The sequence below is a fragment of the Triturus cristatus genome, chromosome 4_1, assembly GCF_964204655.1.
Source record: "Triturus cristatus chromosome 4_1, aTriCri1.1, whole genome shotgun sequence".
Classification (NCBI taxonomy): Eukaryota; Metazoa; Chordata; class Amphibia; order Caudata; family Salamandridae; genus Triturus; species Triturus cristatus.
In genome coordinates this window covers 750207882-750221682 of record NC_140585.1, presented here as the reverse complement: position 1 = coordinate 750221682, position 13801 = coordinate 750207882, and the positions used below count along the sequence as shown (strand labels likewise).

The following is a 13801-nucleotide window of genomic DNA, read 5'->3' as shown; positions in this document are numbered from 1 at the left end:
CCTGTTTATAAAGGGGGGGGGGGGAAATACATTTAACGGTTTGCACGGAAAGTACAAACAATGTATAACACGCACCGATTATTTTTGGCAAACATGACTGGAGACAAAAGACCTGGTCAGTGAAAGACTACTAAATTGACAAAGCCCACGAGATCGCTCCTTTTACCGCCAGTAATTTCCTAGCTTTCTATGATTTGGTAATTTTTATTTTCTTACGCGCTGTTACACGTGTGGTAAACGTTACTTGATTCACAAAGTAAGACTTTAGGCAGTAACTGCATTAAGCTGTAAAGTTATATGCGTAGCATAAGTATTACTTTTGTCAAGATTTATTCCTCAACAGCACCATCCAAAAGGTCCTCCTTCTCCCGTCTCGTTACTGCAACTGCCTGGTGACAATACCATCATTGCACAGCATGGCAGCACGGCTCGAGCGCATATAAACACAAGCGCTCACCATGACGTTTTCGTTTGATTTTTCTGCCGTGGCTTCGCCTGCTAAAAGGTTTCTTATCTTTATGGGGCCATGTGTTTGGCCCCATAAAGATAAGAAACCTTTTGCAGCAGAAGGAAGGCAGACGAGGCCATCCAAATGGGACGGCCGAAAAAGCCGAGCAAAAACATCACCAGGAGCTCTTTTCCAATGGCTGGCCACCGTTTAGCATAAACGGTGACGCCAGCCAATGGAAAAGAGGGGCGGGGCTTAATGCCCTTTACAAAAAAATCCCCATATCATTAAATCTCACCAGCGAGACTGCGCATGCGTGCAGCCTACGCCAGGCTAGACCTAAAAATGTGTTTCTCTCAAACATCATGCACCAAATGTCAAAAAGGGGGGCACGGATGTCATTTAGGAGTCGCAGCTGTGAGCCCCTGACTTTCCCCTTGCACTGCCTTTGCGACCCCTAGCCTCAAAGGTGGCAAAATCAGTGTTAGGAACCCAGGGGCAGCTCTAATTTGCAGGCTTGGCTGGGGCTCCACTCACCATGTTTCTGTCATTTTTTATTGCACTAACAGTGTTAATACTATATTATTCACTATTAGTGTATTAAAATGTGAAGTACAATTAGCTGGAATTCGATCTTCACTGGCAGCTGGGGTATGTAAAAAATACACTTTTAAATGTAATGTGTGTGTGTGCTTGCGGGCGACGGTGTGTGTATGTGAAAGCATGCATGTGAGTTAGCGAAAATGAGTTAGTGACGGGTAGTGTCTGTGACTGCAGGGCAGTAAGTAAATATGAGTTGATCAGAGTGAGTGAGAATGAGCAACAGTGACTGCAAGTGAGGGTGCATGAGAGTTAGCATCAATGTGAGTAAAAATAAGCGGGTGACAGTGAGAAAAAGTGAGTAAGATTGAGTGCGAGTGACTAAGTATGATTGAGCCAGAGTAAGAGTGGATTTGAGGGAGACTGAGCGTGAATGAGTGAAAATGAGTCAGAGTGGGTGATAAGTGAGAATTAGGGAGTTAGAATAAGAGTAAGTGCAGGAAAGGGAGTGACAATGAGTGAGTACAATATGGTGAAAATGAATAAGCATGATTGAGTGATATATGGTATTATGCTTGGAAAGTACTATTTGCCCTGGCATAGTGATGGTAATTCTTGTCTTATGGAGGCACCTATGGCAAAATACTGGTGCTGTCAATTTTTATCATGACAGGCACTGGTTACAAAATACAGGCAGACTTGAGGTGATGATTTGCATAATGGTAAAATTATGGCACTGATACACCTGTTATTAGTACTTAAAGCAGTTGTTGGCATGATGGTGAAATACTGATACTGGCATACTAGAGGTAGTTCTTGACATATAGAGTACCCAAGGAAAATGGTGGAGCACGCATACTTGAGGAAGTTCTTGGCATGGGGGAACCCATGGCAAATGCTGCCACTAGCACATTGGAGGTAACTATTGTCATAAGGGAGGACAACCGTGTCATATGAGAGGAGGGCAACCTTGATGAAATGCTGGCCTCGAGTTACTGAGGCAATGTTTGATATAAGGCTCACCCAGAGTATTTGGATGGAATTTATGGCGAAATTCTGGCTCTGGTATATCGTATGTATTTTTGGCCAAAGAGGAAACCGAAAGCTTTGAAACAATGCTGGTCCTGACACACTCGAGGCTATTTTGACATTAAGGGGCACCCATTGCACATTTTCAAAAAATGGGGCAATCTCCTGGGAAGTGTCAGGTTTCATTGGCTTGGAAAATCATTAAAGGACTTGAATATTTAGGGAGTGTCCCTTCAGAGCCAAATGTATGCGCACATTGTGCTTCAGAATGAACTATTTAAACAAAGTTTTTTTTTATCTGAGGCAGGATACTGCAAACCCTCTTAAGGGGTCTATCTCACTTGCTTCACTGGCTTACTACATTTCACGGCTATCAACACGTACCAGAACTTCTAAAGATCATGTCAGCACACAAATATAGGTGGTATCTAAAACAGATATGTGTCCATGTTGTGTTGTTATATTAATCATGCAGTTATTATAGAATTGCAGCAGTGTTACTTATTGTGATGTCATCAGGGTTAAGGTCATGTGGCATAACATTCTGGGAGATTTGGTAAAAGGTTGCATGCTCTCACCACCTATGATATAAATAGCAAAGCACTCCTGGAGGAATTATTTATGGGATTGTTTTAATTTTAATCATTTGAGGTTAGTCAATAAGATCAAAGCCAAGGTAATATCATGAATGTAAAATTCATATAAATAGACAAATAGACAAACTCATGTGCTTGAGCTAAGACACAAATAATGGAAAATTACTAAAATATGCGAGAAAAACAATCAACCCTAACAGCCAACTATTGCATTGTTTAAATTTCATGTCAATACAAGAAAATACAAGTATAGTCGCGGTCAGATACAGCTTATGTAGAGTGTCACATCAATATGAATACACTAACTAGATCATAGAATGCTTTTTGACCAGTAACCCAGTTTGGTGTAAAGCACCCTCAGCCTGATTACATAGACTACGTTAATTGTACACGAATTACTATATGCATAATTTTAAAACACAGCTGTGGAGTAGAATCCAACGTTTCGGTCTCTCAGGGAAGAAATACACAAGATCATCCTCAGAACAATTACTAAATAATAGAACCCTTACTTTAAGTCAACATTGCAGTTTGCCAATTTTTCATTCCCATCTCCCTGCCTCTGGTGAAATTTATACACTGTCATTTGTCACAACCTCCATTCGTGGATTCCTCAGATTTGCTTTTTATCTATCTGGCATCAAGTAAACTTCTATACTACTCCATAAACTATTTTTGAATGAGACTTATATGAGTGGTGCTATATAATAAACTAGGTCACTGAACAGAAAATATTCAGTAAGTTCTGTACTCTTGTTGGTGTATTCTTATTGATGTGACTCTCTATATGGATTGTATCAATCTGACAGCGAATGTATTTGCGATTTAAAAAATATATATATTTTGAGATCCAATAAATTGCAATGCAATACATCAATCCAAAATATTCATGCACCAACAATAAATACACCTCTAAAATATATTTCATGGCAAAAATACGCCCAGGATCAAGAAAAGACTGCAGTACATAAAACTCCACAGAACATAAATATAAAGAATAATTCTAGACAGATTCCTTTCTCACTAAGCAGTCGAAAGTGCATAATGAGCTGAATGTGGAAACAAGCAATAAGACATGATCCAAACTTCTAGACTGATGCCCCATTTTCAATCAAAAACCGCCCCCAAAGGTTATATAATTTTTTAATCCCCCATTGCGCATTGCATAGAGCCGGTCATTATTTCTAACATGTTTCATTTTTTGCACCCAATCCCCCATTGTGGGGACCAGCTATGTCCACCACTTTTGAAGTAGAAGAGATCTGGCCAGTGCCATTGATATGTGTAATAATTTTGTCAATTTATTGGTTAGACCGAGTGCAGGATCATACCCCAAGACTTTCCACCAGGTACTGGGAGCTAATTTAGCTTGCCATTTAGTCTCCAAATACTTAAATATTTATTTCCAGCATTCCTGAGTAAGAGGACACGGTCTAATTACGTGCACCCAATCATCAACAGTCCCAGCGGTACATCAAAAGCAGTGACCCGACCAGTTAGGGTTGACTTGTGCAAGAAATTGTGAGGTTCTATATATAAGCCCTTTACTGAAATATAACATTCAACGCCAATTGGCTTCTCTCAAAATGCTAAAATATAGCAGATTAACTTCATCTCACATCCTTGCTGTTTGTTCCAATCCTTAATATTTTTCCAATTTTTTGATTGCTTATTGGGTGAGATCAGGACTCTTCATGGAGGTGAACAATCTTTACCATTCTATGGGGCTATTGTGTTCGCAAGCTTCAAGTAACGCCGATGCCGCTTTTTGACCACAGCATATCTGGCTAGAATCTAAATTTCTAAATACTTTATTCAACATTGTTTAGAATCCAAGGAGCAGAAAATCTCCTTGCACGAACTCTCAAATTTCTGACATGTTTAGCCATCACTCCCCAAAAAGTCCACTAGCTTCTTAAACCCTGCTTTCACCCACCTTTGGACAATATTGGGAGCCAGATTAGAGCCAGACTTCTGACAGGGATGTTACTGCGTTAATATGGGGAATGGCATATCTCCAATGGAGATCCATACGCTCCTGTAGGAACCACTTCAGACTCTTGTAACAGATTTGTTTGGGTGACTTTGCTGATTTTAACACATCACGTATATCATTTTCTTTAAAATATTAGTTGCAGGTGGAGGGGTGGCTTTCTCTGTGTTCTCTTCTTTTCTTCCCTTTCCGTCTTTCGAGGTGGTGGGTGGGAAATACATGTTTATTGTTAATTTTTGTAATACTGATGCACTGCTGAGTATTCATGATGGGTCCTGTGTGACCCTCTATGTGTGAGCTCACTCCCTGCAGTATTCAATAAAAAAAAGAATTAAACCATAAAAATTAGTTGTATAAAATAATTCTTAAAAATACCATTGCGAAGCTTTACATTAAACCTGGACATATACCGTGCAAAAAAGGCGATATATTAATCCTTTAAGATTGAGACGCGCTAACCCCTTCACCCCTTCATATAAAGTGCTCAGTGCTGCTCTGACAAATTTTTTTTGCCAGATAAATGATGTAACCATAGTCTCCGCCTTTCTAAAAAATTATGTGGTTAAAAAGCACGGAATAGCAATAAGAGAACATTTAACAGAGATATTCGACATTTTAATCAAGAAAACCCTCCCCAGGATAGTCAGAGGAAGATAATTCCAGCGTGAAAATAGGTCTTGTATTTTGAAAAGCAACGGGGGAAAATTAAGATCAGATAAATCCTCAATCCGTCATGAGTTACCTAATGCCCAAATATCTTTTCGGCTGCGAGTTGACGCACGAGGCTATATCTGGATGTAGTATATCTGAGTTACACCCACATAATATTATTTCAGTTTTCTTCCTGTTGATATTATAGCCTCCAAGTTTCTACTAATGTGCAAACATTTTGAAAGCCTTCTCCTGGACAACCTTACTACTGTCAAGAAGTAGCATAATATCATTGGCATATAGCTTTATCTTCCCCATCTGTGGCATCGGAGGGAGGATATATCCATTCTCCCTAATCGATATTGCCAATGGCTCAATAAAAAAGGCAAGTAAAATATAGGATAAGGGACAACCTTCCTGTGTTCAACGCAAGGCGTGTATTTTCCCAGCCTCAGTAGCATTTACAAAAATATTGTCTTCTGCATTACGATACATCCTATACATCAACCCCGTGATCCGGGCAGGAATCCCAAATCTAGAGAGAATACAAAACAAAGTTTCCCAAACCACGAGGTCAAATGTTTTCTCTGCATCTAACAGAAGCACTATAGCTGGTGTATCGTTGACAGAAAAATAATCTAATGCTTTGGCCAGATAATATGTGTTTGTGCCTAATTGATGTCCAGCAATAAAACTATTCTGACCTAAATGAATCAACTTTGATGCGATTAGGTTGAATCTATTGTCAATAATTATGTGATTATTAAAAAATCAAAGTTTAATAATGTAATTGGACGATACGAGTTCGGGCCTTCACCATCTTTCCCCTTTTTTTAAAAACTCACAAAATTCCCCCTATAAAATGAGGCCGTTATATAGGGCCCCCCTCTAACATTGTGTTGGAGACAAGTAAAAAGTTATTGACTAAAAGATCTAGAAAAGATTTTTTAAACTCTGCTGAGAAAGCATCTGGCCCACCGGCTTTACAATTTGGGAGATTCTTGATTACCTCAACCAATTCTTCTTCTGAGAAAGATCAAGTAATATTGTCCCTCTCTTCCTCGGATAGCATGGGAATATTGCGGTCCTCTAAAAACTTTCCATGGGATTCTTTATCTACCAATTAGTTTTGGGTATAGATCTGTTTATAATGATCTAACATAATTTAACCTATTTTCTCTGGTTCCATGCACCTAATTCCGGAGATCGGACATTTCAGTGCGTCGATCCTATTGTTGGGAGATTGTTCGCATGTCTGCCCAGCTAAAAACCTCCCAGTAAAATTACTCTTCTCGTAAACGTTTTGCATGTATGCGCAATTTGAAACCTCACATTTTTTATAATAGGCCTCACTTAATGCCAGTTTAGCCCTATCCAGTTCTCTTTTATTGGGCTTAGATGAGTTTGTGATTTCTTGTAGCGATATGAAATTCAAACAACTTAATAGTTGTCTGTTGTTAGTGTTGACAAACTTTTCCACATATTTTACTAATGTGTCTTAACTTAAGCAGAGAAATGTGCCTATTCATTTAAATATTTTCATTTGTTGTCACTGCCTTAGCTTGAATCTTATTGACCAACCTCGACTGATGAAAATGTAAATAATCCTATAAATAATTTCATCAGGAGTGCTTTGATATTTGTATTGTTTACCCATCTACTACAGGAAGACTGGGTTGCTCTGTTGTGGTTTCATTCTCACTACCTATGATGTCGCTAAGGTCAAAGGGCATGTGATGTCTGTCACTCACGCTACCTCTGGGATTTTAGTGAATCGACACCCATGAGGTAGGGTCAAAGATCTTGACATGTCATCAACCTACACCATTAATCAGTGTTTTAAATTGTGCCTAACATGTCTTTATCACTTTTAGTACATGCCCCTGTAGTCCACCCTATAAGAATAGTCACCCACTTCAATTTACATCTACAGAATTGAAGTCACAATATCAGGAAAAATGACTATGCCTAATGGCACTCAACCAGAAAATCATGTTTTAAATGTCACTGTACAAAAATATCATAGCCAGAATATCAATACCACAGTACCATGAAGGTAAGCACATATAGGTATGCATCGCTTTACTATTCATAACTCCAGATCTACCTATCTTGAAGATACACACTTCAAGGTATGTAGAAGGATACAAATATTCAAGGAATTACTTATGGAGTTAAGGAATCTATAGTACATTTTCTTGCTACAATATATTCTTTATGGCAATATTTTCATACTCTATTTTCTGACCAACAGCCATGCCTAATTCCCCAAAACAGTGCAGCACAGATATAATGCATAAAAGCTTTCACTTAAATAGTACAATGAAATAACACATCCTAATAATATACTGCAATTTAGATTACAATTTAAAGTCAATGGTGTAGTTCACAATAGCAGTGCTACATAAGGGGGTGGCTCCTCCAGATAATTACTGGCCAGGGAGAAAAAAGGCCACTAGCCCTATCCGCCCACTCAAGGTCCATAACCACGGCAGAGTGCTATTCACCTAGGATAAAATTTCCTAAACAAAGGTATGAAAATGGTTAGTTGTTTAAAGGAAATCAGTACTATCCACTGCTTGTTGATAGGCAGAGTTATTGCTCTATTCTAAAAAATAATTCCAAACCTTTAAGAACTGTTCATAGAGCTGCTTAATTGTTTTCAGTCTCTGACCCTGGACTATTCTTGCCTGTTGGAAAAGCTTTTGCTGTTGGCGGAACATGTTCTAAATCACAAAAAGAAGCAATCAGTTATCCTCACAAGTACAAAGTGAACAAAAATAACATTTACAGTAAAACATTGCATCATTTTATCCATCTCAAGAATATTGTAATGATGCTATTTCAGGTACTTTTATAGCATGGAGCTAGCTTCAGTGAGCTTCACGAACTGACTAACAAAAGGAGCATTCCTCAGGTTAAAAGATTATCCTTGCATGACAGTGAATTGAGGTTGCGAGGGAATATGGGTACAAAAACCCCTTGGTACGCAGGTATATCTTATTAACATACAACTGAAGAGTAAATAAAATTAGAAAGAAAAGAGTACAGCCTGGCGGGGGGATATTTATGAGTGGATGGGACGGTGTATGGATCACAAGTTATAGTTAAGGGCTATTCAAGCCCAGATGTTGGGTGGAGATGTTGCTGAAAAAGTCAATAGATAGGGAACACATTTCTTTGGGTTTAATCACTGCATGGTACAATACATTTGTACTCAGTACATCTTATTTGAAAGTTTTGTCTGCATCTTTGCAGAGTATTATAACAAATACGCATACTTTTTCCTGCACTGCTGCTTCACTAGAACAGAGAACTTGACATCCTGTTCACATGACATCGGAATCCAAGGACACGCACTCCGATGGACCTGCTCCTTCTTGATTGGAAGGACCCAGTCAGTCAGCCTGGCACCATAAAACTCGGACGCCCAACACCTCATCTGCGCAGTTCTGCAACCATCCTTCCTGAGCCTGACCCTCTTCATGGCATGCATGATCCCTCTACCCAGCATCATCTGCTCTCACAACATAAATGTCCTCTCCTAGGCCGACAACATGCAACTCATTCTCTCCCTCAGAGACAAGTTGCCCCAGTCTCCGGATCAAGTTCAATGCCTGCATGACTGAAATCACCCACTGGATGAAGACCAACTGCCTAAAACTGAACACTGACAAGACCGAAATTGTGATCTCCGGGAAGAGTACACCACCGTGGGAATGCCCCTGGTGGCAAACAGAGCTAGGACTGATACTCACCCCCCACAGCCCATACCAACACCCTCGGTATCATCAACACCAACTTGACATGACCACCGAAGTCAGTGCTTTTACCGCCTCATGCTTCCATACCCTGAAGAAGCTGAGGAAGATTTTCAAATGACTCCCAATCAAAACCCCGAAAACCATCACGCACATCCTAGTCAAAAGCAAGATGGACTACAGGAACATCGTCTATACCAGGATCAACATAAAACTCACTAGAAGACTGCAGACCATTCAGAACTCTGCGGCCAGAATCACTCTCAACCTCCCACGCCGCATTCACATCACACCACACCTGAAGAAGCTCTAATGGCTTCCCATTCACAAACAAGCACAATTCAAACTCATAACCCATGCTTTCAAGGCAATTTATGATACTGACCCAGCATACCTCAACAATCTCATCTGCTTTCACAAACCTTCCAGACATCTACGCTCATCCGGACTCCAGCTTGCACGGATCCTAATCTTACAGAAAAACAAGTCCGGCAGTCAAGCCTTCCCCTACATTGCTCCTAAAGCATGGAACGTCCTGCCACCATACATAAAAGCCACCTCCTCACTTCTTGAATTCCACAAGACTCACACCTGTTCAACGCCAGGATACCCTCTTGGCTGATAGTGTGCTCTACTAATCTGTATAACAGAACTGCAGGAATGCTACACAGATCAGGATTCCTGCTGTAAGAGTATAATCAAAGTCGCAGCATGTGGACACCAAGAATCTGACCAGACAAACCCAGGGACAGCAGACACAAGTGTACTGCTGTAAGTTATATTGATGTACTGTGTAAAGAAAAGACTTTAACTAGTATTTTGTATTGCCCTTGTTCTGTGGAAATGGCACTGTAAGTTTTTGTAAAAACATTGGCAGTGTTGCTGCCACTGGCTACAAGCAAAAGCTGATAAAACTTTAAATACGATGAAGCAAGAGAGGTGTCAATGAGAGATAAAGGAATATGGGTAAAATGAAGAAATACTTGAGTCTGTTGGCCCAACTGGTACAGCACAAGCTCTGTGACGGTGGAACAAAAACAACTAAGAAGTTCAGACAAGTGAGTGTGTGTATTGCAAATGGACAGCAAAGCAATTTTCAGCACTGGATTAGGCTATTGGTGCATGCAAGATGGACGCAACAGTTGGTCAGAGGTGCTAAAGGTGTGCAGATGGCCTGCTTGAAAGCCCAGCTCGGCATATTAAGGATGATATGCAATCTGGTGGTGCAAAGAAACTTCTTTATGAGCTGTATGACTGCACAAGACATTATGGGCTGTCAGTGGTGAAAAGCACTAACTCTTCTGGTAACTGGAATGCTGTGTGGCACTGTACAAATACCAGTCCTACACATAAGCTCTGAGCACTGGAGAGCTTTGCATTTTGCAAATGAAGGTTTGCAATTGTACAGGAATGAAGAAACATTACTTGAACGAAACAGAAGCGAATGGTGTAGATGTAAACAGGTTCATGGATTGCAGTCATTGGATTTTTTATTAGAGGAGGAGGAAAAAGAAATTAAACATTAGGAGAAACAAGGGCTCAATCGGAAGTGAGAACAAACATACGTTACTGACCTGTAACAACAGTTCTACAGCTTTGGGTTCATAGATTCACATTTTAATCATGCCCCGGCATCAAGCTTGGAGTCCCACTGTAACAAGTCAATAGCAGCACGCTGAAAATTTCTTTAGAAACAGCATTAAAGCCATCCAGATAAATAGCCCATTCACCTAATTGACAAGAACTTTAGGTCAAAGGCTTCCATAGTTCTAGAACTAGTGTGAAATGATACAAACAGTATACACACATGATCGAAGAGGAGAGAGCACTATGATAGGATACCATCACCAGAGAACTATAGTTACAGGTAAGTACCTTTTTAATTCTCCAAAATGTGATATTTCGTAGATTTACATGTTTGAATCAGAATAGCAAGCAGTAGTAAAAAAAAACACTAAAATTCATCAGTTTCAGTTTAGTGAGCCAACTATAATTTGCATCTATATCATGGACTGCTTATGACCCCACATATTACTTCACTCATGACATGCTAAGTGACATCAATTATGTCATCACGGAATACATCATCCAGTCATTGTAACATTATCCTAAAGGAATTGTGGAGTATAAGTAATTCAAAAAGCTACACCCGTGCTCCATTTCCTATCACCACTCATATGATAATAAACGTAAACTTTTCCACATGCTAGACAGAGAGCACATCTGTCAACTAACCCACATTTGGTGGGTTTTACTCTCTATTTACTGGCATTCACCCACCCAATAATCAAAATGCTTCCATAGATCCCATACTCCAGTGACCTAAATGGGGTCGCCCTCTTTTTAAACTTGAACACCTACCAAAAAGAGTTTGTATTCTATTCACCTTAACATTATCACCCTCTTAAAGACTTCACATGACCTGCAATGTTAAGTCAAAAGGTTGACAGGAATGCATTTGCCACAGATAAGATACCTTCTGCCAGGCCCTATGGATAACCCTCCATAGTTTGGTAAAATACATTACACACATTCCTGAGATAAGCACAATGGCAAACAACCTTAGAGCCACAATTACAATCCGAATGGGAGTTAAACCACCTTGAATTGTATCACCCCTACATTCTACATTATCCAATAATCTGTAATGCCTCAAAATCTTCTACAAAGTTCTTGAAATAAACACCACCATGCGCAATATGACCATCAGCTTTGAAAACCACACTTGCCTCCAGGGCTTATTCCATTCCATTCTATGCACCCATATGTGTACACATAGTATGTCTATGCTGTACATGACTACAGGCCTTTTACTAATAACTTTCTTTTTTTTAAATGATGCAAGGGTTTATAGAGTAAAGTGAATGGCAGTATCATGGATGATTCATCAGTGATGCCATCAATTATGTAATTTGAGTTGTGATCACTGATGTCATTTAACATGCCATGAGTGATATAATGTGTGAGGCTATAAGCAGTGCATGATGGTGGAGCAAGTTATAGTTAGTTCACTAAACTATAGCTGGAAAATTTCAGTGGTTGTTTTGTATTTTAAACATTAGTTCTTACTTCATTTAAAGCACTAACTATAACATCACTTTAACCCTTTTTTCCATTGATTTTTTGTTTTTAAACGCAAGCTACTGGGAGCTACAATGTTATTACTATACAAACCTTTAACAGCAGTTTAACCTCTGCCCAACATCCACCAATGTAAGAAAGTAAGATGTTAGTTGTGAAGAAGTGAATCCTTTGAGTAATAAGTCTGCAACCTTCCATCTACTGGGAACCAAGTACCCCACTGTAGCTCTTAAATCTCTCAGGGTATCAAGGCAGAGTAGTCCAAAGCCTACTTAGCGGATGAGTGTGGCTAGTACCCCAGTTTGCAGGCACGCCACAAACAAAATTCAATAAAGCTGTCCAAGACAGTGCTTTTACTTATAAAGACCTTTTTATGCATACTATTCATTAAGTTACAAATATGTGCAAGTAGGTAAGGGGAAATACCTATGGTGACTCCCTCCTAACAGTTCACACCCCTAACAAGACCTGATGCCTTAAACCACAATACCTTCCATGTATACTAGACACAAAAGGGAGTACTATTGACTTTAAAATAAAAGCAGAAATAATGTCAAGATAAATTAGTGCAACACTATGGATGGCACAACCTTACCATCTTGGACCGCTCTGCCACACTACCCTGAGATTTTCAAGTGCTACAATGGGGTATTTGATTCCTAGAAGACTTGCGTAACCCAATTTCTTACACCACCTTACAATGACAATCATTAAAGCATGTAAAGCCTTACTGTTAACCTGGTGATAATCAATAAAACATTTCCATACCTTTAATTCACATATAAAGCATCATTTTCAATTTTGCCATTGTGAATAAAGCATTACAATTTCAATAAAGTTTGAATATGATTCTTTATTCTATTTTTAACATGTTGCCAGCACAGTCGTATGTCCCATCAACAGGGATCCTAAAATCCCGGTGCTTTTGAATAAAAGTTAAGGCTCTAGGAAGGCTTGAAATTGTGAAAACTGTCCTGGGGTCACTCATTTAACTCCCTTGGGAGAGTTGGGGCGACTTTGAAAAACACTTTAGTGGGGTTCCAGTGGGGACGGACACATTCCTGGCAGCCCACAAACATTAAGAAACACATATGTGGTGTCCATGCCCTCTTTAGGGCCCTCCAAGAATAATATATACGTTTTAAATAGCCCTCTCAAAGGCTTATGAAGCACTTCTTTTCCCGGCTTATTGGAGCCCCATGGCGGCCCGCTGCGGGGAAAAACTGCTTTTTTCTTCTTTTTATTTAATAAAAATGGGTGCCTTGGTCCCACCTGGGGATCCCATACAGTTTTTTTTTGTTGGGTTCCTGATGGCTCCCTGCATGCTTTGTGCTTTCCCTGCTCCTGTCTGCGCTGATTGCGGCAGGAGCGCAGACAAAGCGGTAAGCGTAGATGGGAGTCTCGAGGCTGGGCGCCTCTGCCCGCCTCAGACAAGGGGGACAGGAGGAGCATCCAGCCTGACCTCTGCAATTATTGTGGTCCTTGGGCAGATAGGGCCTGATCTCTGCCATCTTTGTGATGCCTGGGCAGATGGGCGCCCCTGGGTACACAAATGAAAATAGCAATGTGATGATAATTTAATTTCTTGTGGTTCCTAGGGAGAGGGGGGGGGGGGCTCTGGGAGGTTACAGAGTCATGTGGACAGGGCTCAATGAAAGCCCTCTCACACCTTCCATAATTTAGTTTTTCTCGTTCTACTGAC

At 40.1% G+C, this 13801-nt stretch overlaps 1 protein-coding gene across 9 annotated transcripts in view; it reads right to left on the bottom strand.

Annotated features, from left to right (window-relative positions):
- SYCP3 (synaptonemal complex protein 3) overlaps window positions 1-13801 on the bottom strand; it is a 920669-nt gene that overhangs the window by 112600 nt on the left and 794268 nt on the right. For all 9 annotated transcript variants that reach the window (XM_085653268.1, XM_085653274.1, XM_085653276.1 and 6 more), the window contains one exon: window positions 7885-7983. In XM_085653268.1, the coding sequence (XP_085509394.1) occupies window positions 7885-7983 (99 nt within the window). The remainder of the gene's footprint in view (window positions 1-7884; window positions 7984-13801) is intronic.